Here is a 26,681-nt window from a genome sequence, read left to right on the forward strand (position 1 = left end):
AATACACACATTTAGAATACTGTTGTTAATAGATGTTAAGTGATCTTTTCTGTTTTTACCTGCTTTCCATACCTGTCACGATATGGAGGCGCAGACAGAAGCAAATGCAGGTATGGCAGTCTAATAAAACGAGTCCAAAGGATAAGGCAGAAGTCAATAATCAAGAACAGGCAGAGGTATGAGATATGAATATGAGATGGCTTTTCCCTTTATACTTTAGCAACACTGTACATACACGGTACATTATATATATATATATATCACACACACACTTTTTAACTTGTTTTAACTACGACGGCCATCTTTGTGGCGCACAACAAATTTTGTTAAAAAATTAAAAAAAAATTTTAAAACTAAATAAAAACTAAATAAAGCCTTACCTCACACACAGACATGTGTCCCCTAGATAAATGTTGACGATCATCTAACAGAGATGTAGAGTAAGAAGTTGTAGTGAGTGTAAGACGTGTGTCTGACTCTTCTCCACGTGACTGAAACTGGACAAGGGTCCGACTCACATTAATGCAGTTATGATTGCCATGCAGTATGTAAAACCTCGTTCTTACATTTATTTAAATAGATATTCTGACACACGGGCTCTCAAACGTTTTGCAGCCAGGGACCGCTTTAACTATCAAATTAATTACACAGAACTGCTTAGTAGCCTACAGATTTACTTTATGAACATATCCCAACTATTTAAATATTAAAGTACAATAATATTCTGTTTGGGTTTTTTTTGTTTGTTTGTTTGTTGTTGTTTTTTTTATTTATTTTTTTTGGAGCAATAGAACTTTTTATTCCTGAACTTTCCACTTACTGAACATATTTTTAAAATGACAATTGCCATGAGATTTCAGTTGTCATTATTTATAAGCCTGTTTGTTTTTGAGTGATTGAGGTTTGAATTAAACCCATTCCATTTAAGTGACCAGTCAAACAGACTAACTATCAGAACTAAATAGTACATATAATACATTTAGATAATGGAGGGTTGTAATGGAGTGCATTGAGAGAAATTCACACCATTAATAACTCTTTCAAAACACGAGTAACAGCAGCAACCAGTCCAAGAGAAAACTGCATGTGTGTGCACCATTTCCTCTGATGCTGTCATGTTTCTACAAGTGCACAATCACTTCCGTGTGGAAGTGCGCAGATCATTTTCTTTTGAGAGAAACCCTCCTGCAGATCAACTTTCTTGAGGCTACTTAAACTATGAGACATCGCCTAAACATCAACAAAGCAACGATTATTCATACTTTAGTCTTGTTCTTACATCTCCAGCAGTCGAGTTGTGGTAAGTGCTGCTTTTGTGGAGACTTTATTTTATTATAGCTTTCTATTTTGGAAAGATGTGGCACCTAAGGGTGTGTTGCACCTAAACACAGTTTAGAGCCAGTCTAGGATTTCTTGATCTGGACTTTATTTTAAATCGAGTTGTGCTGCACCACTTCACTTTAAACACAGATTAATAAATCGGGGATTAGAACTACGGTTCATGTGTCCACACTGCGACAGCACGTTTCATAAACATGGCAATATCTGAATTCTCCAGTGTAACTAAACAGCAACAATTGTAACTCTTTCTTTCTTGAGTGACTACAAAGGGCTCGTGAACTTTATAATGTGAATGAAGCTAAAACAACTGCCGTTATTAACCGCTCTTTCATATAACAGAGACACTGAGAAAATGGCGCAGTGTGTTAGAAGCTCAAATTTTACAAGCCATGAGACATTTATTAAATCAATTAATGGAGCAATATGGAACAAAAATCGAAGACAAAAGGACAGATAACACGACAATTAAATAGAAAGAAGATTCCTGGGTCCAGCTCTCCGCTGATTTCAGTGCTTCTGTGGGGATTAAAGACAAGTGAGATGTTAATAATGTGAAAGTCTGCTGGAAAATCCTCAAATCGAAAGTGAGAAAAGATCAGCACAGGAGAGGAGGGACACATTTCTGACCAGTGGTGTTGTGAAACAGCTCTCCATTGTCTCCACCTGGGTTTGAATGGGAATGCGAGTACCGTCACATGCTCCTATAACTCCTGGAAAACCAGCTCTTCTATCAAATCCAACAGATGTTTCTCCTGTTGGGGAAAATCTTATAAATGGATTTTTCAAGGCTGCAATTGCCCCGATACTCTTCCAACAATTCTGCTCACAGTTGATTTATGTACTCCAAAGAGGTCTCCATCCACCATTAGGAAACAACCAGTAGTGCAAAAGTGCAAGGCTGTTAAAAGCTGGGGCACGGGTGGTATGGCTGCATTCGGTCACTGCCAGGTCTAACTGCAGGTTCTGTGTTTTATTTTACCTAATCAGTTTCCGTGCTGAATCGGTACTTGTTCAGCCCCATCCTAAAACTCAACAGGGTTGAGACAGTCCCTTATTTTACTGCAAGGATCTCTTTCATTTTCTCCAATCCACCAAATAAGTGCTGCCATTTTGACAATTTAAACCTCCTCAATAGCAAGATTAAATTTAATCCATAACTGAAATTTAAATCTGAGTTTAAAGTGATGGAGCAACAAGATTATAGTTAATCCAGGTTTATTGTGAGATTAAATCCAGGATTACAGTGATGGTTTAAATGTAAGTCTGTTTATTTTTAAACAAGGTTTAAAGTTTGGTGCAACAGAATTATTAGATAAAACTTGATTTAATCTAGATTTAAGATTAATCCTTATTGGTGCATCCCACCCATACAGTTGAAATCAAAATTATTCAACTCCCATTGTAAATCAGGTTTACTGTCAAACAGACTTTCAGCTTTTTGTGAACAAATCAGACAAAAGCAATTGAAATCGTTCAACACGACGAGTGCTTCAAGTGGTTTCCCCAAATTCAACTGAAAATGCTAATAATGACTTCTCCAGTCTCAAAACTATTCAACCCCCTGAACAGAATCCCTCACAACAGCACAAATATGCAGAACTGGTGTTGTCTGAAGCACCAGGTGTGCTTGAGCTGGAACACATGAAATACCTGAACTGGCTCGTTTAAATCTCCATAAAAAAAATTTACTCCTTGCACAATTATACTGGAAGATCAACAGTTACATTAATTGATCTTTACTGTGAGCATAGAGTCGGTCCATATGAACTGATCTGAGTTGGTTTGATTGTCTACCTATTTGAAATGTCCATTTTATAATGGATTAAAAAGTGCCTCCTGGCACAATTATACAGTGAGGGGAAAAAAGTATTTGATCCCCTGCTGATTTTGTACGTTTGCCACTGACAAAGAAATGATCAGTCTATAATTTTAATGGTAGATTTATTTGAACAGTGAGAGACAGAATAACAACAAAAAAATCCAGAAAAACGCATGTCAAAAATGTTATAAATTGATTTGCATTTTAATGAGGGAAATGCAAAACATGACTTAGTACTCGGTGGCAAAACCCTTGTTGGCAATCACAGAGGTCAGACGTTTCTTGTAGTTGGCCACCAGGTTTGCACACATCTCAGGAGGGATTTTGTCCCACTCCTCTTTGCAGATCTTCTCCAAGTCATTAAGGTTTCGAGGCTGACGTTTGGCAACTAGAACCTTCAGCTCCCTCCACAGACTTTCTATGGGATTAAGGTCTGGAGACTGGCTAGGCCACTCCAGGACCTTAATGTGCTTCTTCTTGAGCCACTCCTTTGTTGCCTTGGCCGTGTGTTTTGGGTCATTGTCATGCTGGAATACCCATCCACGACCCATTTTCAATGCCCTGGCTGAGGGAAGGAGGATCTCACCCAAGATCTGACGGAACATGGCCCCGTCCATCGTCCCTTTGATGCGGTGAAGTTGTCCTGTCCCCTTAGCAGAAAAACACCCCCAAAGCATAATGTTTCCACCTCCATGTTTGACGGTGGGGATGGTGTTCTTGGGGTCATAGGCAGCATTCCTCCTCCTCCAAACACGGCGAGTTGAGTTGATGCCAAAGAGCTCCATTTTGGTCTCATCTGACCACAACACTTTCACCCAGTTGTCCTCTGAATCATTCAGATGTTCATTGGCAAACTTCAGACAGGCATGTATATGTGCTTTCTTGAGCAGGGGGACCTTGCGGGCGCTGCAGGGTTTCAGTCCTTCACGGCGTAGTGTATTACCAATTGTTTTCTTGGTGACTATGGTCCCAGCTGCCTTGAGATCATTGACAAGATCCTCCCGTGTAGTTCTGGGCTGATTCCTCACTGTTCTCATGATCGTTGCAACTCCACGAGGTGAGATCTCGCATGGAGCCCCAGGCCGAGGGAGATCGATAGTTCTTTTGTGTTTCTTCCATTTGCGAATAATCGCACCAACTGTTGTCACCTTCTCACCAAGCTGCTTGGCAATGGTCTTGTAGCCCATTCCAGACTTGTGTAGGTCTACAATCTTGTCCCTGACATCCTTGGAGAGCTCTTTGGTCTTGGCCATGGTGGAGAGTTTGGAATCTGATTGATTGATTGCTTCTGTGAACAGGTGTCTTTTATACAGGTAATAAGCTGATATTAGGAGCACTCCCTTTAAGAGTGTGCTCCTAATCTCAGCTCGTTACCTGTATAAAAGACACCTGGGAGCCAGAAATCTTTCTGATTGAGAGGGGGTCAAATACTTATTTCCCTCATTAAAATGCAAATCAATTCATAACATTTTTGACGTGCGTTTTTCTGGATTTTCTTGTTGTTATTCTGTTCAGATAAATCTACCATTAAAATTATAGACTGATCATTTCTTTGTCAGTGGGCAAATGTACAAAATCAGCAGGGGATCAAATGCTTTTTTCCCTCACTGTATTGGCAGATCCAATGAATTTGACGGGCAGTTACTTTAATTTTCTACAGTAAAATGAATTGATCTTTACTGTGAGAATAGAATCGGTCCCTGTGACCTGATCTGAGTGGGTTTGATTGTCTACCTATTTGAAATGTCCATTGTATAATGGATTAAAAGTGTCTCCTGGCTCAAACATCTTGACAGATCCAATGAGTTTGAACAGCATTTACTTTAATTTTTGCTACAGTCATTTGCCATTGCAAACGTAATTGATTCTGTTGTTGCAGTATGTAACTATCCAAAAGCTTGATCGAATCATGAGAAAAGCACACTTTACCTAGGAAAGTTTTACGTAGACACCATTAGACAGCTTAACTTTTTTTTTTTATCAGTGTGTTGGTTAAACTAGCTTCTTACACAATGTGATCTCTGTAGACAGACACCAATACCCACATTGTTTTCTTAACCTATATATCAATAGTATATCATAAGTAAGTCAAAGTATATAATAGGCAGAAAAACCTTTGGGCAAAGCACAATTTTTTTCCCATTTACATTTTCCAGAGTTTTGAATCCGAGTTGACCGAATCTGCAAACTCAGATGATCCATAACTACTTTCTCTTTCTATTTTGCAGATATTCATTCTATCAGTTGGAATTTCCTTGGCTCTGAAGGCCTCAGTCTTCCCCATTACACAGAGAGTGACACTGTGAATGATGTGACCCTATTTTACTATGACAGCAACATGAAGTCGACAGCTCCATGTCCCGAATGGCTCAACACTACAGCTGGTCAGCAATACTGGAAAGAGGCCAGTTTTAAATCACACTACAACATGGCAAATATGGCTTTAGCACTTCAAACAGCCAAATCGCAGTTCAACCTCACAGGTATCTCACAATTTGCTTTTCCTTATAGAAAGTTTAATGAATTGCATTTTATCTTAAATTCCATGCACTGTCTAGTCCAGAAATATTCAGGGTTTGGAGGTTGGGTGAAGGGTGAGATGAAAAAATAGCAAAAATAAATATTTTAAGGCTCATGAAACCTCCCTCTTTCAACTCAAGTCTACCTCTCAATGTTTTTGAAAAATGGGCGTGGATGGCTGTATGAAGAAGGGAGGGGGAGTGGGCGTGGCAGGGAATCTGCCCTATCTATTTGAACCATTATCCCTTGGCGTGACTATGGAGGAAAACGTGATATAAAACCGGAGGCAGCGCCGATGGGAGCAGTGTCGGAATGGTGGCTATCTAATAGGCTCAAGCTTTTCACGAATAAAAGGGGAAAGGCCCTTCAACGTGGACGCTTGTTGTATAGTTTTGCATGTGACGACCTGCAGAGCTTTAAGTGGTTTAATTATCTCAAAAGGCAAGTAATATTGTCATGGTTAAAAATTAGACACATGCTTCATTTGATGGGATAGAAAAGTCCTCGGGACTGAGTACCGCATCATTGTGTAGATGCAAACTGCTTTCATGAGCAAGTCCGAAGTCGACATTTCTCCAATTCTCGTAGCTCTCCCGAGAAAACACACTCGACTCTTACACCACTGAAACAAACACCTGCGACCCATTTGAACGCCTCTCTCATCTACTACATCTGTAGGAAAGCACCACGTTCTGTCATGAATAATTAAGAGACAGCATCTTCTCATAGGATAAAAACACGCAGGCTCATGAATAATTATGAGACACCAACAGGTCATCGAAGTACTATAGTACATTGCCATGTCACTGCCTGTGACGTGTGACTGGCCGAGATTTTAAACCCAGAAGATGAAAATAGTGGATAAAAGCTCAATAAACCAGTTTTCTCCTACTATTAAAATTAACGGATGCTAACATTGTCTTTTATGATGTGTGATACGAACAAGTCTGTTAAAATCACAGAAAATGTAGTTTAGTGTTTCATGACGCTTCAAAAGCCTGTATCAGACCTGCCAACCTTTACGCATTTCAGCACTTAGTATGCTGGAACATTCTCACTCACTTACACAATATAAACTAAAATAAATGAATAAAGTACATTTATTTATATACAGTGGCAAGAAAAAGTATGTGAACCCTTTGGAATTTCATGGTTTTCTGAATAAATTTGTCATAAAATGTGATCTGATCTTCATCTAAGTCAGGGGTATTGACAAATATAATGTGTCTAAAATAATGACAGAAAAAAAATCTGTGTCAAAAATTCTGTCTAATGGTGTAGCTTTAAATATATTTAACAGGAGCAGACTTCAAAGGCTGAACATTGATGTTTATTGTATTTGTTTACAAGGTGGAACAGGTTAACGGTGGTTTTTTACATACAGTCTGTAAAATTAACTGCAAATATTAAATGTAGTTTATCAGAAGGTAAATGAATGTCATGGCTAACATTATGTTCCTAAATTCTGTCATAATTGACCAACTCAAGTTTTCTCATGCCTACTTGTGTGTTATATTGTGGCACATTAACGTTCCCATCTCTTTAATAAATAAATAAACTTTTTATTTATTAAAGTGCTCCTAAAAGAAATTGTTACTGTAGAGCCCTGCTACATCTCACACTAGTAATACAGTATGTTATCCTGTGCTCTTGATGCTTGAAAAGTGGGCCTCAATGGGAGGTTTTTAAAATGTCTGCTCTAGTCAGTTTCTCATTAGCAGTGTGTTCTGTAGGTGCCGTGTGGATGTCTCGATAGAGCTGACTATCGTGCAGCGTTTAAATAGTTCTTATGTGAGAAATATCTGAATACACTTCTAAGAGCAATAATTGACGATTAACATTTCATCATTTAATCAGAACTTTAAGCTTGTTTGATATTGTAGTTAAAAATATGTCCAGTAGGTAGCAGCATGGTTTTATTACATTATTTATCATGTTTTCTAGTAATATATACAGATGCAAACTCGCACTGACAACATCTGCCCTTTTATTTCCTTCTGTATTGCAGGGGCACTAAACATGACCTGCTTTCTTCTGTATTGAATTACAGGTTCACATGCGGACATTAACGTATACCAAGGCTACAGTCGCTGTGACCTCTATCCAGATGGCACCACCAAGTCATCGTTAACCCATGCCTTCAATGGGAAGGACTTCTTAAGTTTAGATACAGACAGCAAGACGTTCATCGCTTCTGTTCCTCAAGCCCTCATATATAAAAGTATTAGGGAGAAGGATAAAATCTGGCTTGAAACCGTGGTGTCTTTCTACAAAAAGACCTGTTTTGACGACCTTAGGATGTTCTTAGAGCTTGCTCCTGGTGTCAGAAATAAGAAAGGTAAGATATGTGTCCGAGAAATTTAATACTTAAGTTGTGCATCAATATCGCCATCAATTGTGTCTACATTTTTTTCCTAACAGAGCTCTCTCTCTCTCTCTCTCTCTCTCTCTCTCTCTCTATATATATATATATATATATATATATATATATATATATATATATATATATATATATATATATATATATATATATACAGTGGCAAGGAAAAGTATGTGAACCCTTTGGAATTTCATGGTTTTCTGAATAAATTTGTCATAAAATGTGATCTGATCTTCATCTAAGTCAGGGGTATTGACAAATATAATGTGTCTAAAAGAATAACACAAAAAAAATTCTGATCCTTCATGTCTTTATTGAGAACAACCAAAAAAAACCTCATAGTGCTTGTGGAAAAAGTATGTGAACCATTGAGTTCATGACCTCAAAAAAGCTTTTTTTTTGCACATCTGGAGTCTCGTTAAGAAAATGAGTTTGGACGTGTCGACTACAGCTACTTTGACTGATACAAACCCCTCAAACTTTTGGAGTTTGCTCTGCACAAGAAGCACACGCTTATGTGAGCCCTGCCTCACCAAAAAGAGCTTTCAGAGGATCTACGATCAAGAATTGTTGATTTACATAAAGCTGGCAAGGGTCACAAAGTGATTTCAAAGACTTTAGAAATTCACCAGTCTACAGTTAGGCAAACATTCTACTAATGGAGACACTTTGGGACTGTTGCTACTCTTCCAAGAAGTGGGCGCCCAGTCAAAATGACACCAAGCGCACTATGAAGCCTCATCAATGAGGTATAGAAACAACCCCGAATGACAGCCGAAGATCTGAAGGCATCATTGGAACTGGCTAATATCTCTGTTCATGAGTCTACAACACGTAAAACATTGAGCAAGCAGGGTATCTACGGCAGGACACCACAAAGGAAGCCACTGCTTACTGAAAAGAACATTGCTGCACGCCTGAAGTTTGCAAAAGAGCACGTTGACACTCCACAGCGGTATGGGCAAAATGTTTTGTGCACTGATGAAACTAAGATTGAACTATTTGGAAAAACTACACAGCACTACATCTGGTGTAGAAAGGGCACGTCATATCATCATGAAAACATCATCCCATCCGTGAAGTATGGTGGAGGAAACATCATGATTTGGGCCTGCTTTGCTGCATCAGGGCCTGGCCAGCTTGCAATCATTTTGGGGAAGATGAATTCCCAAGTATATCAGACAATTCTTCAGGATAATGTGAGAATATCTGTACGTCAGCTGAAACTGTGTAGAAGTTGGGTGATGCAACAGGACAACGACCCGAAACACCGGAGCAAGACCACAACAGAACGGCTTCAGAAAAACAAAATCCACCTTTTGGAGTGGCCGAGTCAGAGCCCAGACCTCAACCCAGTAGAGACGCCATGGAATGACTTGAAGAAAGCCATACACATGAGACGTCCAAAGAATATGACCGAGCTAAAGCAGTTCTGCCAGGAAGAATGGTCTAAAATTCCTCCTGAACCATGTGCAGGTCCGATCCACAGCTACGGGAAGCACCTGATTGAGGTTATTGCTGCTGGGGGGGGTTATTAATTATTAACCGGTTATTAACCGGTTATTAATTCTAAGGGTTCACTTACTTTTTCCACTGCCATTTTGAATGTTGAATGAGTGTGTTCACTAAAGACATGAAAGATCAGAATTTATTTTGTGTTATTCTTTTAGACACATTATATTTGTCAATACCCTTTACTTGGATGAAGATCAGATCACATTTTATGACAAATTTATTCAGAAAACCATGAAATTCCAAAGGGTTCACATACTTTTTTTTGCCTATGTATGTATGTATGTATGTATGTATGTATGTATGTATGTATGTATGTGTGTGTATATATGTAAATGTAGACTGAATACTGTATGTATGAAGCCTAAGTGGTTTTGTTTTACTGTTTTTGTGTAGCTCCACAGGTCAGGCTTTTCGAGAGGCAGAGCGCTGGTTCCACGATCCTCACATGTCATGTGACTGGATTTTACCCCAGAGCAGTGCAGGTGAAGTGGATTGGGGCAGATTTACAGCTGGTGGATGACGAGATGAATCATGTGCTGCCTAATGGTGATGGCACGTTTCAGACCAGAAGCAGTGTGATCAGACCTGAGGAGAACACAGGAGATCAGCGCTACAGCTGTGTAGTGCATCACAGCAGCCTAGAGGGAAATATTACAGTCACCTGGGGTATGAAGTTACACATTTACACATCAATTATGTCTTAAATAACAATATTTGCACAATTAATTTGCACTTTAGGTATTTTATCACATGTTTATTCTAATCAGTGATTAAGGGAATTGTGTTATATATGTAATATATAATCTAATGTCATTTATTACATGTTTATATAATGAATGTGATTTATGACTCATGGTGTGATATTACTTCTTTACATTTATTATATGGCCTGAGGCGTGATATTCAAGATGTATTCTAATATCCGATCTAGAGTAAAATCTATAATCTGGGATAATGTGCTATATACAGTAAAGATTATTACACTGTAAATTACACCTGGACGTTATAAAGATATTGGTCTAATCCTGTCCTGGTGTGTGATATTTCATATTTGTTATCTCTTTACGTAGACAGTAACTACGTTTATCATATTATTTCTCTTTTCCCAGGGATATGATGTTAGATGTTGTCCAGTTTGTTTATTATATTATATTCATTTAATAATATGTTCAGGTAAATTGTACAGCTGCTATATTTGTGTGTGTGTGTTTTTCCCTGGAAGAACTGTTGTACAGTAGACATTTTCTTTCTGTGTCTTAGACTGACCACATTTACATTTTCTTACTTGTAGGTAAAGAAGAGAAACCCTTCAGACTTTATGTTCGGATTACACTAGGCTGCGTTTTCATCGTCACTGTAGTCGGGCTTGTAATACGAGGCTTCTTTTATAATAAAGGTGAGCAATGTATCCTAATGATCAGCCGATACATATGATCGGTGTGGAAGTTTAAAAATCATTGCTTCTCTTTTGTTTCCTTTTTCAGAAGACACTGAAACTGAATATACAAATTATAAAGTTACTTGCAATCTTCCACAATGAATTACTGTACATGTTAAAACCTTATTCAGGTCTTAGCTTTTGTTGTTGCAGGTCAATTCATTGTCGTCTCTTGAGAAGATCGAGCTGTCTATCATCAACCTCAAACTCCTACAGCCCCATGTCCTCAGGTCTAGCTGTTTCTTCCTTGATATTTGCACCCATCTCCTCTTCACTCAAGAAGAATGAGAATACTTCAGGTTCAGTCTGAGCCACAAATAAGCTTTTTAAAAAATCTATTTGTTAGGGATGCACCGAAATGAAAATTCTTGGCCAAAGCCGAAACCGAATATAATGAAAAACTTGGCCGAAGGTCGAATACCGAACACGTTTTTTCCATTTATTTTGCCATTTTTTTCACCATTGAATAAATTAAATAATCAAAATGTGCTTTTTACTATTTTGTCCTGCTTTTCAAAGAAAAAAATCAATTACAAAAACTACAATTTCAAAATATTTATTTAATACTGAACATTTTTTTTATTCCAGCAGGTATAGGCTTACAACAAGGCACAATATAACTTTAAATAAATAAATGAGTAAAATAAAAATATTTTGATGAAAATATTTGGTGAATGATTATGTACTGGCATTAGTGAATGATTATGTACTGACATTGGTGAATGATTATGTACTGACATTGATGAATGATTATGTACTGGTATTAGTGAATGATTATGTACTGGTATTAGTGAATGATTATGTACTGACATTGATGAATGATTATGTACTGGTATTGGTGAATGATTATGTATTGTTGAATGTTTATGTACTGACATTGGTGAAATAAAACTATAAAATGGATTTTGCCTCCACGGTGTTTTAACTGATGCCCCATTGCAATGTGCCCCCTGTGAAGCACTATCCTAAGAATCTTTTACACCATGTTTAATTGTGACCTGAGCAATTAATTTTGATATTTTCATTATTTAAATAAATCGTGGCGCATGGTGGCTAGTGGTTAGCATGTTCGCCTCACACCTCCAGGGTCTGGGGTTTGATTCCCACAGTGGCCATGTGTGTGTGGAGTTTGCATGTTCTCCCCGTGCTACAGGGGTTTCTTCCGGGTACTCCGGTTTCCTCCCCCAATCCAAAGACATGCATGGTAGGCGGATTGGCATGTACAAAGTGTCCGTAGTGTATGAATGTGTGATTGTGCATTGCAATGGATTGGCACCCTGTCCAGGGTGTACCCCGCCTTGTGGCCGATGCTCCCTGGGATAGGCTCCAGGTTCCCCATGACCCTGAAAAGGATAAGCGGTATAGAGGATGGATGGATGGACTTAAATAAATCTCTGGATATTATAACTAATCAAACACACTGGAAGAACAATCAACCATATGTACTCTCATAACTACATACATGTGCTATTAGTTTCACTGTAGCTACTGAATGTTTTAAGATAAATAACAGAATAATGAAAAGAATAATCAGCACTATGATTTTACCAGACTTTATTTTTCCAGCCAAATGTTGACAGTTGTTTTTACTTCAGCCATAAGGAGGCAGTAAAGCCTCAATTAATATAGTTTGTTTGGTTTTTATGCTTTGTGTAGACTTACCTGCTCAATTCACACAATGTACTTTATTGTATGTAGTATTTACTTTGATATCTTTTTGAGCTTTTACTGACGGTGTATTGCTTTTATGGCTTGTTTATTAAATGCATGATTTGCTGCTTTGATGTTATTTATTCTCTTTTAGTTAGTACAATTCAGTTATTAACAAATGTTTTGTAACCATCAGTTTTGAACAGTGTGCTGTCTGTGCTTTGTGATTGGTGGTGGGTGTCGGGTTGAGAGATTTCACATCACAACCTTGTGACTCAAAGATTATTAGGTAAATTTGATTTCATGTAGACATGTTTAATTTCATTATTTTTTGTTAATCTTTGCTTTATTACATATACAGTATAATATAGCACATAGACACTACATTCCTCTGTATTCTTTACCTAGCTATTTTACATTCATATTTACCTGCTTGTAGATAAAGAAGAGAAACCCTTCAGACTTTATGTTCGGATTACACTAGGCTGCGTTTTCATCGCCACTGTAGTCGGGCTTGTAATAAGATGCATCTTAAAAAGTAAAGGTGAGTAAACAAACCCTTGTGTTTGGCTAATACCAGTGACTGGTGTAGAATTGAGAAAGTCTCATTGTTGTCTCTCATTTCTCAAGACTCTGCTCACAAGAAGCAAACATTAACTATATAACAATGACTTGTAATGCTGTGTAAATTCTGCTATTTTACCAATCACTTTGTCTTTTGGTTAAATCATTCATTCAATCAATCAATCAACTTGTTACAACTTAATTTAACCTATTTTTAAACAGTGGCTAATTAAAAAAAAAATAACATTATGAATTTAATCGTTAATTGTTTTCTCTGTTGTGTCCTGTCACGGTACGAGACTGGAGGCGGATGCAGGTGCAGGTCACACTCTATTATTTAAACAAGAAACAGATAAACAGATAAACAGATAAACAGATAAACAGATAAACAGAGGGAGCGCGGTCTCTACTGACTATACACACTCTGGTCCTCTAGCTACGACCGCTAGCATGCTACACCTTAGCCTATACCGTTACACTTCCTTGCCGAACCAAACCAACTATAATACTGCGCGATGTGCGCAGTCACACGGGGGGTTTAACTAACAAACCTAATTAACTCAAACCATGGGCACCTGTGGCAAATCAGAGATGCTCAAACTTAACTCAGTGTCCAAGCGGGAAGTGAACGAAAACAAAAGAGTCACGTGACCAGTCAGCAGCCGTACCGCAGTGCCCTCTGCTGGCCGTGGCGTAACCTGTCCTTACAGATGCTGGGATTTGAAGTTACCTCTCATGTGAAGATGTATTCAGTTTCTCCGTTTCAGTCATTCAGAACATTCTTGTTTGACATCATTACAGTTTAAACGTCCTTCTTCTACCTCCGATACCTCAGGCTCAGTCAGAGCACAGTGTTATCAGACCTGCATGTTCTCGCAGAATCAGTTGATTATATAGTTTTGATTCGTCACCTTTTTGACCTCAGAGTTCCTCACAGAACCGAGTACACAGTTATACGCAATGTTGCACGCCACATTTAAAAATGATCAAAGCTGCTAATGCTAAACATGTAACTCACACTAACATCAGGTCTGGAGTTTGTGTTGCAGATGATGCACAATGTAAGTAGAACTACAAAAATCAGTACTCCGTTTTATTTCTTATCATCACTCATACCCATTTCAATAAAGAGCTTTTGATTATAAACAACATCTGTGGTAATATATGTCATATTTAATCAGTGATTCAAACTCTTTAGCTACATCCTCGTTCTGTCGTTCTCTTCATATGGATGATATTTTAGGGCCATTAAGAATGTATTGCGTTAACGTATTTGTATTTTCCACTTGTTCTCAATGTGTTTCTATTCTACACGTCTTCAATAAACTAACTAAAGCCTTACCTCACTCACAGACATGTGTCCCCTAGATAAATGTTGACGATCATCTAACAGAGATGTAGAGTAAGAAGTTGTAGTGAGTGTAAGACATGTGTCTGACTCTTCTCTACGTGACTGAAACTTGACAAGGGTCCGACTCACATTAATGCAGTTATGATTGCCATGCAGTATGTAAAACCTCGTTCTTACATTTATTTAAATAGATATTCTGACACACGGGCTCTCAAACGTTTTGCAGCCAGGGACCGCTTTAACTATCAAATTAATTACACAGAACTGCTTAGTAGCCTACAGATTTACTTTATGAACATATTCCAACTATTTAAATATTAAAGTACAATAATATTCTGTTTGGGTTTTTTTTGTTTGTTTGTTTGTTGTTGTTTTTTTTATTTATTTTTTTTGGAGCAATAGAACTTTTTATTCCTGAACTTTCCACTTACTGAACATATTTTTAAAATGACAATTGCCATGAGATTTCAGTTGTCATTATTTATAAGCCTGTTTGTTTTTGAGTGATTGAGGTTTGAATTAAACCATTTAAGTGACCAGTCAAACAGACTAACTATCAGAACTAAATAGTGCATATAATACATTTTGATAATGGAGGGTTGTAATGGAGTACATTGAGAGAAATTCACACCATTAATAACTCTTTCAAAACACGAGTAACAGCAGCAACCAGTCCAAGAGAAAACTGCATGTGTGTGCACCATTTCCTCTGATGCTGTCATGTTTCTACAAGTGCACAATCACTTCCGTGTGGAAGTGCGCAGATCATTTTCTTTTGAGAGAAACCCTCCTGCAGATCAACTTTCTCGAGGCTACTTAAACTATGAGACATCGCCTAAACATCAACAAAGCAACGATTATTCATACTTTAGTCTTGTTCTTACATCTCCAGCAGTCGAGTTGTGGTAAGTGCTGCTTTTGTGGAGACTTTATTTTATTATAGCTTTCTATTTTGGAAAGATGTGGCACCTAAGGGTGTGTTGCACCTAAACACAGTTTAGAGCTAGTCTAGGATTTCTTGATCTGGACTTTATTTTAAATCGAGTTGTGCTGCACCACTTCACTTTAAACACAGATTAATAAATCGGGGATTAGAACTACGGTTCATGTGTCCACACTGCGACAGCACGTTTCATAAACATGGCAATATCTGAATTCTCCAGTGTAACTAAACAGCAACAATTGTAACTCTTTCTTTCTTGAGTGACTACAAAGGGCTCGTGAACTTTATAATGTGAATGAAGCTAAAACAACTGCCGTTATTAACCGCTCATTCACATAACAGAGACACTGAGAAAATGGCGCAGTGTGTTAGAAGCTCAAATTTTACAAGCCATGAGATATTTATTAAATCAATTAATGGAGCAATATGGAACAAAAATCGAAGACAAAAGGACAGATAACACGACAATTAAATAGAAAGAAGATTCCTGGGTCCAGCTCTCCACTGATTTCAGTGCTTCTGTGGGGATTGAAGACAAGTGAGATGTTAATAATGTGAAAGTCTGCTGGAAAATCCTCAAATCGAAAGTGAGAAAAGATCAGCACAGGAGAGGAGGGACACATTTCTGACCAGTGGTGTTGTGAAACAGCTCTCCATTGTCTCCACCTGGGTTTGAATGGGAATGCGAGTACGGTCAGTTGCTTCTATATCTCCTGGAAAACCAGCTCTTCTATCAAATCCAGCAGATGTTTCTCCTGTTGGGGAAAATCTTATAAATGGATTTTTCAAGGCTGCAATTGCCCCGATACTCTTCCAACAATTCTGCTCACAGTTGATTTATGTACTCCAAAGAGGTCCCCATCCACCATTAGGAAACAACCAGTAGTGCAAAAGTGCAAGGCTGTTAAAAGCTGGGGCACGGGTGGTATGGCTGCATTCGGTCACTGCCAGGTCTAATTGCAGGTTCTGTGTTTTATTTTACCTAATCAGTTTCCTTGCTGAATCGGTACTTGTTCAGCACCATCCTAAAACTCAACAGGGTTGAGACAGTCCCTTATTTTACTGCAAGGATCTCTTTCATTTTCTCCAATTCACCAAATAAATGCTGCCATTTTGACAATTGAATCCTCCTCAATAGCAAGATTAAATGTAATCCCTAACTGAAATTTAAATCTGTGTTTAAAGTGATGGAGCAACAAGATTATAGTTAATACAGGTTTATTGTGAGATTAAATCCAGGATTAAAATGATGGTTTAAATGTAAGTCTGTTTATTTTTAAACAAGGTTTAAAGTTTGGTGCAACAGAATTATTAGATAAAACTTGATTTAATGTTAGATTTATGATTAATCCTTATTGGTGCATCTCACCCATACAGTTGAAATCAAAATTATTCAACCCCCATTGTAAATCAGGTTTACTGTCAAACAGACTTTCAGCTTTTTGTGAACAAATCAGACAAAAGCCACTGAAATCGTTCAACACGACGAGTGCTTCAAGTGGTTTCCCCAAATTCAACTGAAAATGCTAATAATGACTTCTCCAGTCTCAAAACTATTCAACCCCCTGAACAGAATCCCTCACAACAGCACAAATATGCAGAACTGGTGTTGTCTGAAGCACCAGGTGTGCTTGAGCTGGAACACATGAAATACCTGAACTGGCTCGTTTAAATCTCCATAAAAAAAATTTACTCCTTGCACAATTATACTGGAAGATCAACAGTTACATTAATTGATCTTTACTGTGAGCATAGAGTCGGTCCATATGAACTGATCTGAGTTGGTTTGATTGTCTACCTATTTGAAATGTCCATTTTATAATGGATTAAAAAGTGCCTCCTGGCACAATTATACAGTGAGGGGAAAAAAGTATTTGATCCCCTGCTGATTTTGTACGTTTGCCACTGACAAAGAAATGATCAGTCTATAATTTTAATGGTAGGTTTATTTGAACAGTGAGAGACAGAATAACAACAAAAAAATCCAGAAAAACGCATGTCAAAAATGTTATAAATTGATTTGCATTTTAATAAGGGAAATGCAAAACATGACTTAGTACTCGGTGGCAAAACCCTTATTGGCAATCACAGAGGTCAGACGTTTCTTGTAGTTGGCCACCAGGTTTGCACACATCTCAGGAGGGATTTTGTCCCACTCCTCTTTGCAGATCTTCTCCAAGTCATTAAGGTTTCGAGGCTGACGTTTGGCAACTAGAACCTTCAGCTCCCTCCACAGACTTTCTATGGGATTAAGGTCTGGAGACTGGCTAGGCCACTCCAGGACCTTAATGTGCTTCTTCTTGAGCCACTCCTTTGTTGCCTTGGCCGTGTGTTTTGGGTCATTGTCATGCTGGAATACCCATCCACGACCCATTTTCAATGCCCTGGCTGAGGGAAGGAGGATCTCACCCAAGATCTGACGGAACATGGCCCCGTCCATCGTCCCTTTGATGCGGTGAAGTTGTCCTGTCCCCTTAGCAGAAAAACACCCCCAAAGCATAATGTTTCCACCTCCATGTTTGACGGTGGGGATGGTGTTCCAGGGGTCATAGGCAGCATTCCTCCTCCTCCAAACACGGCGAGTTGAGTTGATGCCAAAGAGCTCCATTTTGGTCTCATCTGACCACAACACTTTCACCCAGTTGTCCTCTGAATCATTCAGATGTTCATTGGCAAACTTCAGACAGGCATGTATATGTGCTTTCTTGAGCAGGGGGACCTTGCGGGCGCTGCAGGGTTTCAGTCCTTCACGGCGTAGTGTATTACCAATTGTTTTCTTGGTGACTATGGTCCCAGCTGCCTTGAGATCATTGACAAGATCCTCCCGTGTAGTTCTGGGCTGATTCCTCACTGTTCTCATGATCGTTGCAACTCCACGAGGTGAGATCTCGCATGGAGCCCCAGGCCGAGGGAGATCGATAGTTCTTTTGTGTTTCTTCCATTTGCGAATAATCGCACCAACTGTTGTCACCTTCTCACCAAGCTGCTTGGCAATGGTCTTGTAGCCCATTCCAGACTTGTGTAGGTCTACAATCTTGTCCCTGACATCCTTGGAGAGCTCTTTGGTCTTGGCCATGGTGGAGAGTTTGGAATCTGATTGATTGATTGCTTCTGTGGACAGGTGTCTTTTATACAGGTAATAAGCTGATATTAGGAGCACTCCCTTTAAGAGTGTGCTCCTAATCTCAGCTCGTTACCTGTATAAAAGACACCTGGGAGCCAGAAATCTTTCTGATTGAGAGGGGGTCAAATACTTATTTCCCTCATTAAAATGCAAATCAATTCATAACATTTTTGACATGCGTTTTTCTGGATTTTCTTGTTGTTATTCTGTCTCTAACTGTTCAGATAAATCTACCATTAAAATTATAGACTGATCATTTCTTTGTCAGTGGGCAAATGTACAAAATCAGCAGGGGATCAAATGCTTTTTTCCCTCACTGTATTGGCAGATCCAATGAATTTGACGGGCAGTTACTTTAATTTTCTACAGTAAAATGAATTGATCTTTACTGTGAGAATAGAATCGGTCCCTGTGACCTGATCTGAGTGGGTTTGATTGTCTACCTATTTGAAATGTCCATTGTATAATGGATTAAAAGTGTCTCCTGGCTCAAACATCTTGACAGATCCAATGAGTTTGAATAGCATTTACTTTAATTTTTGCTACAGTCATTTGCCATTGCAAACGTAATTGATTCTGTTGTTGCAGTATGTAACTATTCAAAAGCTTGATCGAATCATGAGAAAAGCACACTTTACCTAGGAAAGTTTTACGTAGACACCATTAGACAGCTTAACTTTTTTTTTTTATCAGTGTGTTGGTTAAACTAGCTTCTTACACAATGTGATCTCTGTAGACAGACACCAATACCCACATTGTTTTCTTAACCTATATATCAATAGTATATCATAAGTAAGTCAAAGTATATAATAGGCAGAAAAACCTTTGGGCAAAGCACAATTTTTTTCCCATTTACATTTTCCAGAGTTTTGAATCCGAGTTGACCGAATCTGCAAACTCAGATGATCCATAACTACTTTCTCTTTCTATTTTGCAGATATTCATTCTATCAGTTGGAATTTCCTTGGCTCTGAAGGCCTCAGTCTTCCCCATTACACAGAGAGTGACACTGTGAATGATGTGACCCTATTTTACTATGACAGCAACATGAAGTCGACAGCTCCATGTCCCGAATGGCTCAACACTACAGCTGGTCAGCAATACTGGAAAGAGGCCAGTTTTAAATCACACTACAACATGGCAAATATGGCTTTAGCACTTCAAACAGCCAAATCGCAGTTCAACCTCACAGGTATCTCACAATTTGCTTTTCCTTATAGAAAGTTTAATGAATTGCATTTTATCTTAAATTCCATGCACTGTCTAGTCCAGAAATATTCAGGGTTTGGAGGTTGGGTGAAGGGTGAGATGAAAAAATAGCAAAAATAAATATTTTAAGGCTCATGAAACCTCCCTCTTTCAACTCAAGTCTACCTCTCAATGTTTTTGAAAAATGGGCGTGGATGGCTGTATGAAGAAGGGAGGGGGAGTGGGCGTGGCAGGGAATCTGCCCTATCTATTTGAACCATTATCCCTTGGCGTGACTATGGAGGAAAACGTGATATAAAACCGGAGGCAGCGCCGATGGGAGCAGTGTCGGAATGGTGGCTAGCTAATAGGCTCAAGCTTTTCACGAATAAAAGGGGAAAGGCCCTTCAACGTGGACGCTTGTTGTATAGTTTTGCATGTGACGACCTGCAGAGCTTTAAGTGGTTTAATTATCTCAAAAGGCAAGTAATATTGTCATGGTTAAAAATTAGACACATGCTTCATTTGATGGGATAGAAAAGTCCTCGGGACTGAGTACCGCATCATTGTGTAGATGCAAACTGCTTTCATGAGCAAGTCCGAAGTCGACATTTCTCCAATTCTCATAGCTGTCCCGAGAAAACACACTCGACTCTTACACCACTGAAACAAACACCTGCGACCCATTTGAACGCCTCTCTCATCTACTACATCTGTAGGAAAGCACCACGTTCTGTCATGAATAATTAAGAGACAGCATCTTCTCATAGGATAAAAACACGCAGGCTCATGAATAATTATGAGACACCAACAGGTCATCGAAGTACTATAGTACATTGCCATGTCACTGCCTGTGACGTGTGACTGGCCGAGATTTTAAACCCAGAAGATGAAAATAGTGGATAAAAGCTCAATAAACCAGTTTTCTCCTACTATTAAAATTAACGGATGCTAACATTGTCTTTTATGATGTGTGATACGAACAAGTCTGTTAAAATCACAGAAAATGTAGTTTAGTGTTTCATGACGCTTCAAAAGCCTGTATCAGACCTGCCAACCTTTACGCATTACAGAACTTAGTATGCTGGAACATTCTCATTCACTTACACAATATAAACTAAAATAAATGAATAAAGTACATTTATTTATATACAGTGGCAAGAAAAAGTATGTGAACCCTTTGGAATTTCATGGTTTTCTGAATAAATTTGTCATAAAATGTGATCTGATCTTCATCTAAGTCAGGGGTATTGACAAATATAATGTGTCTAAAATAATGACAGAAAAAAAATCTGTGTCAAAAATTCTGTCTAATGGTGTAGCTTTAAATATATTTAAGAGGAGCAGACTTCAAAGGCTGAACATTGATGTTTATTGTATTTGTTTACAAGGTGGAACAGGTTAACGGTGGTTTTTTACATACAGTCTGTAAAATTAACTGCAAATATTAAATGTAGTTTATCAGAAGGTAAATGAATGTCATGGCTAACATTATGTTCCTAAATTCTGTCATAATTGACCAACTCAAGTTTTCTCATGCCTACTTGTGTGTTATATTGTGGCACATTAACGTTCCCATCTCTTTAATAAATAAATAAACTTTTTATTTATTAAAGTGCTCCTAAAAGAAATTGTTACTGTAGAGCCCTGCTACATCTCACACTAGTAATACAGTATGTTATCCTGTGCTCATGATGCTTGAAAAGTGGGCCTCAATGGGAGGTTTTAAAAATGTCTGCTCTAGTCAGTTTCTCATTAGCAGTGTGTTCTGTAGGTGCCGTGTGGATGTCTCGAAAGAGCTGACTATCGTGCAGCGTTTAAATAGTTCTTAATGAGAAATATCTGAATACCCTTCTAATAGCAATAATTGACGATTAACATTTCATCATTTAATCAGAACTTTAAGCTTGTTTGATATTGTAGTTAAAAATATGTCCAGTAGGTAGCAGCATGGTTTTATTACATTATTTATCATGTTTTCTAGTAATATATACAGATGCAAACTCGCACTGACAACATCTGCCCTTTTATTTCCTTCTGTATTGCAGGGGCACTAAACATGACCTGCTTTCTTCTGTATTGAATTACAGGTTCACATGCGGACATTAACGTATACCAAGGCTACAGTCGCTGTGACCTCTATCCAGATGGCACCACCAAGTCATCGTTAACCCATGCCTTCAATGGGAAGGACTTCTTAAGTTTAGATATTGACAGTAAGATGTTCATCGCTTCTGTTCCTCAAGCCCTCATATATAAAAGTATTAGGGAGAAGGATAAAATCTGGCTTGAAACCGTGGTGTCTTTCTACAAAAAGACCTGTTTTGACGACCTTAGGATGTTCTTAGAGCTTGCTCCTGGTGTCAGAAATAAGAAAGGTAAGATATGTGTCCGAGAAATTTAATACTTAAGTTGTGCATCAATATCGCCATCAATTGTGTCTACATTTTTTTCCTAACAGAGCTCTCTCTCTCTCTCTCTCTCTCTCTCTCTCTCTCTCTCTCTCTCTCTCTCTCTCTCTCTATATATATATATATATATATATATATATATATATATATATATATATATATATATATACAGTGGCAAGGAAAAGTATGTGAACCCTTTGGAATTTCATGGTTTTCTGAATAAATTTGTCATAAAATGTGATCTGATCTTCATCTAAGTCAGGGGTATTGACAAATATAATGTGTCTAAAAGAATAACACAAAAAAAATTCTGATCCTTCATGTCTTTATTGAGAACAACCAAAAAAAACCTCATAGTGCTTGTGGAAAAAGTATGTGAACCATTGAGTTCATGACCTCAAAAAAGCTTTTTTTTTGCACATCTGGAGTCTCGTTAAGAAAATGAGTTTGGACGCGTCGACTACAGCTACTTTGACTGATACAAACCCCTCAAACTTTTGGAGTTTGCTCTGCACAAGAAGCACACGCTTATGTGAGCCCTGCCTCACCAAAAAGAGCTTTCAGAGGATCTACGATCAAGAATTGTTGATTTACATAAAGCTGGCAAGGGTCACAAAGTGATTTCAAAGACTTTAGAAATTCACCAGTCTACAGTTAGGCAAACATTCTACTAATGGAGACACTTTGGGACTGTTGCTACTCTTCCAAGAAGTGGGCGCCCAGTCAAAATGACACCAAGCGCACTATGAAGCCTCATCAATGAGGTATAGAAACAACCCCGAATGACAGCCGAAGATCTGAAGGCATCATTGGAACTGGCCAACATCTCTGTTCATGAGTCTACAACATGTAAAACATTGAGCAAGCAGGGTATCTACGGCAGGACACCACAAAGGAAGCCACTGCTTACTGAAAAGAACATTGCTGCACGCCTGAAGTTTGCAAAAGAGCACGTTGACACTCCACAGCGGTATGGGCAAAATGTTTTGTGCACTGATGAAACTAAGATTGAACTATTTGGAAAAACCACACAGCACTACATCTGGAGTAGAAAGGGCACGTCATATCATCATGAAAACATCATCCCATCCGTGAAGTATGGTGGAGGAAACATCATGATTTGGGCCTGCTTTGCTGCATCAGGGCCTGGCCAGCTTGCAATCATTTTGGGGAAGATGAATTCCCAAGTATATCAGACAATTCTTCAGGATAATGTGAGAATATCTGTACGTCAGCTGAAACTGTGTAGAAGTTGGGTGATGCAACAGGACAACGACCCGAAACACCGGAGCAAGACCACAACAGAACGGCTTCAGAAAAACAAAATCCACCTTTTGGAGTGGCCGAGTCAGAGCCCAGACCTCAACCCAGTAGAGACGCCATGGAATGACTTGAAGAAAGCCATACACATGAGACGTCCAAAGAATATGACCGAGCTAAAGCAGTTCTGCCAGGAAGAATGGTCTAAAATTCCTCCTGAACCATGTGCAGGTCCGATCCACAGCTACGGGAAGCACCTGATTGAGGTTATTGCTGCTGGGGGGGGTTATTAATTATTAACCGGTTATTAACCGGTTATTAATTCTAAGGGTTCACTTACTTTTTCCACTGCCATTTTGAATGTTGAATGAGTGTGTTCACTAAAGACATGAAAGATCAGAATTTATTTTGTGTTATTCTTTTAGACACATTATATTTGTCAATACCCTTTACTTGGATGAAGATCAGATCACATTTTATGACAAATTTATTCAGAAAACCATGAAATTCCAAAGGGTTCACATACTTTTTCTTGCCTATGTATGTATGTATGTATGTATGTATGTATGTATGTATGTATGTATGTATGTATGTGTGTGTATATATGTAAATGTAGACTGAATACTGTATGTATGAAGTCTAAGTGGTTTTGTTTTACCGTTTTTTTTTTAGCTCCAGAGGTCAGGCTTTTCGAGAGGCAGGGCGCTGGTTCCACGATCCTCACATGTCATGTGACTGGATTTTACCCCAGAGCAGTGCAGGTGAAGTGGATTGGGGCAGATTTACAGCTGGTGAAGGATGAGATAAATGATGTGCTGCCTAATGGTGATGGCACGTTTCAGACCAGAAGCAGTGTGATCAGACCTGAGGAGAACACAGGAGATCAGCGCTACAGCTGTGTAGTGCATCACAGCAGCCTAGAGGGAAATATTACAGTCACCTGGGGTATGAAGTTACACATTTACACATCAATTATGTCTTAAATAACAATATTTGCACAATTAATTTGCACTTTAGGTATTTTATCACATGTTTATTCTAATCAGTGATTAAGGGAATTGTGTTATATATGCAATATATAATCTAATGTCATTTATTACATGTTTATATAATGAATGTGATTTATGACTCATGGTGTGATATTACTTCTTTACATTTATTATATGGCCTGAGGCATGATATTCAAGATGTATTCTAATATCCGATCTAGAGTAAAATCTATAATCTGGGATAATATGCTATATACAGTAAAGATTATTACACTGTAAATTACACCTGGACGTTATAAAGATATTGGTCTAATCCTGTCCTGGTGTGTGATATTTCATATTTGTTATCTCTTTACGTAGACAGTAACTACGTTTATCATATTATTTCTCTTTTCCCAGGGATATGATGTTAGATGTTGTCCAGTTTGTTTATTATATTATATTCATTTAATAATATGTTCAGGTAAATTGTACAGATGCTATATTTGTGTGTGTGTTTTTCCCTGGAAGAACTATTGTACAGTCGACATTTTCTTTCTGTGTCTTAGACTGACCACATTTACATTTTCTTACTTGTAGGTAAAGAAGAGAAACCCTTCAGACTTTATGTTCGGATTACACTAGGCTGCGTTTTCATCGTCACTGTAGTCGGGCTTGTAATACGAGGCTTCTTTTATAATAAAGGTGAGCAATGTACCTTAATGATCAGCCGATACATATGATCGGTGTGGAAGTTTAAAAATCATTGCTTCTCTTTTGTTTCCTTTTTCAGAAGACACTGAAACTGAATATACAAATTATAAAGTTACTTGCAATCTTCCACAATGAATTACTGTACATGTTAAAACCTTATTCAGGTCTTGGCTTTTGTTGTTGCAGGTCAATTCATTGTCGTCTCCTGAGAAGATCGAGCTGTCTATCATCAACCTCAAACTCCTACAGCCCCATGTCCTCAGGTCTAGCTGTTTCTTCCTTGATATTTGCACCCATCTCCTCTTCACTCAAGAAGAATGAGAATACTTCAGGTTCAGTCTGAGCCACAAATAAGCTTTTTAAAAAATCTATTTGTTAGGGATGCACCGAAATGAAAATTCTTGGCCAAAGCCGAAACCGAATATAATGAAAAACTTGGCCGAAGGTCGAATACCGAACACGTTTTTTCCATTTATTTTGCCATTTTTTTCACCATTGAATAAATTAAATAATCAAAATGTGCTTTTTACTATTTTGTCCTGCTTTTCAAAGAAAAAAATCAATTACAAAAACTACAATTTCAAAATATTTATTTAATACTGAACATTTTTTTTTATTCCAGCAGGTATAGGCTTACAACAAGGCACAATATAACTTTAAATAAATAAATGAGTAAAATAAAAATATTTTGATGAAAATATTTGGTGAATGATTATGTACTGGCATTAGTGAATGATTATGTACTGGCATTAGTGAATGATTATGTACTGACATTGGTGAATGATTATGTACTGACATTGATGAATGATTATGTACTGGCATTAGTGAATGATTATGTACTGACATTGGTGAATGATTATGTACTGACATTGATGAATGATTATGTACTGGTATTAGTGAATGATTATGTACTGGTATTAGTGAATGATTATGTACTGACATTGATGAATGATTATGTACTGGTATTGGTGAATGATTATGTATTGTTGAATGTTTATGTACTGACATTGGTGAAATAAAACTATAAAATGGATTTTGCCTCCACGGTGTTTTAACTGATGCCCCATTGCAATGTGCCCCCTGTGAAGCACTATCCTAAGAATCTTTTACACCATGTTTAATTGTGACCTGAGCAATTAATTTTGATATTTTCATTATTTAAATAAATCGTGGCGCATGGTGGCTAGTGGTTAGCATGTTCGCCTCACACCTCCAGGGTCTGGGGTTTGATTCCCACAGTGGCCATGTGTGTGTGGAGTTTGCATGTTCTCCCCGTGCTACAGGGGTTTCTTCCGGGTACTCCGGTTTCCTCCCCCAATCCAAAGACATGCATGGTAGGCGGATTGGCATGTACAAAGTGTCCGTAGTGTATGAATGTGTGATTGTGCATTGCAATGGATTGGCACCCTGTCCAGGGTGTACCCCGCCTTGTGGCCGATGCTCCCTGGGATAGGCTCCAGGTTCCCCATGACCCTGAAAAGGATAAGCGGTATAG

The 26,681-nt window shown here is 38.3% G+C and overlaps 2 protein-coding genes across 4 annotated transcripts; both read left to right on the plus strand.

The window, feature by feature from the left end:
- The first annotated feature begins 1,128 nt into the window (after nt 1–1,128).
- Nucleotides 1,129–14,579, plus strand: LOC128634269 (class I histocompatibility antigen, F10 alpha chain). Of its 2 annotated transcripts, none has more exons than XM_053684620.1 (6): nt 1,129–1,300; nt 5,389–5,643; nt 7,731–8,018; nt 9,969–10,241; nt 13,103–13,207; nt 13,938–14,579. In XM_053684620.1, the coding sequence occupies exons 1-6, from the start codon at nt 1,219–1,221 to the stop codon at nt 13,949–13,951; spliced, it is 1,017 nt and encodes a 338-aa protein (XP_053540595.1). In that variant the 5' UTR covers nt 1,129–1,218; the 3' UTR covers nt 13,952–14,579. The 2 variants fall into 2 exon arrangements, with proteins under 2 accessions (XP_053540595.1, XP_053540594.1); XM_053684619.1 differs by lacking the exons at nt 13,103–13,207; nt 13,938–14,579 and adding exons at nt 10,867–10,971; nt 11,167–11,916.
- A 755-nt stretch (nt 14,580–15,334) lies between these two features.
- On the plus strand, nt 15,335–26,219 carry LOC108261435 (class I histocompatibility antigen, F10 alpha chain). 2 transcript variants are annotated; one of them, XM_053684630.1, is made up of 6 exons: nt 15,335–15,483; nt 19,583–19,837; nt 21,924–22,211; nt 24,177–24,449; nt 25,073–25,177; nt 25,373–26,219. In XM_053684630.1, the coding sequence occupies exons 1-6, from the start codon at nt 15,402–15,404 to the stop codon at nt 25,393–25,395; spliced, it is 1,026 nt and encodes a 341-aa protein (XP_053540605.1). In that variant the 5' UTR covers nt 15,335–15,401; the 3' UTR covers nt 25,396–26,219. The 2 variants fall into 2 exon arrangements, with proteins under 2 accessions (XP_053540605.1, XP_053540606.1); XM_053684631.1 differs by lacking the exon at nt 21,924–22,211.
- Nucleotides 26,220–26,681: the final 462 nt, after the last annotated feature.

This window comes from Ictalurus punctatus, chromosome 12 (assembly GCF_001660625.3).
Source record: "Ictalurus punctatus breed USDA103 chromosome 12, Coco_2.0, whole genome shotgun sequence".
NCBI classification, from domain to species: domain Eukaryota; kingdom Metazoa; phylum Chordata; class Actinopteri; order Siluriformes; family Ictaluridae; genus Ictalurus; species Ictalurus punctatus.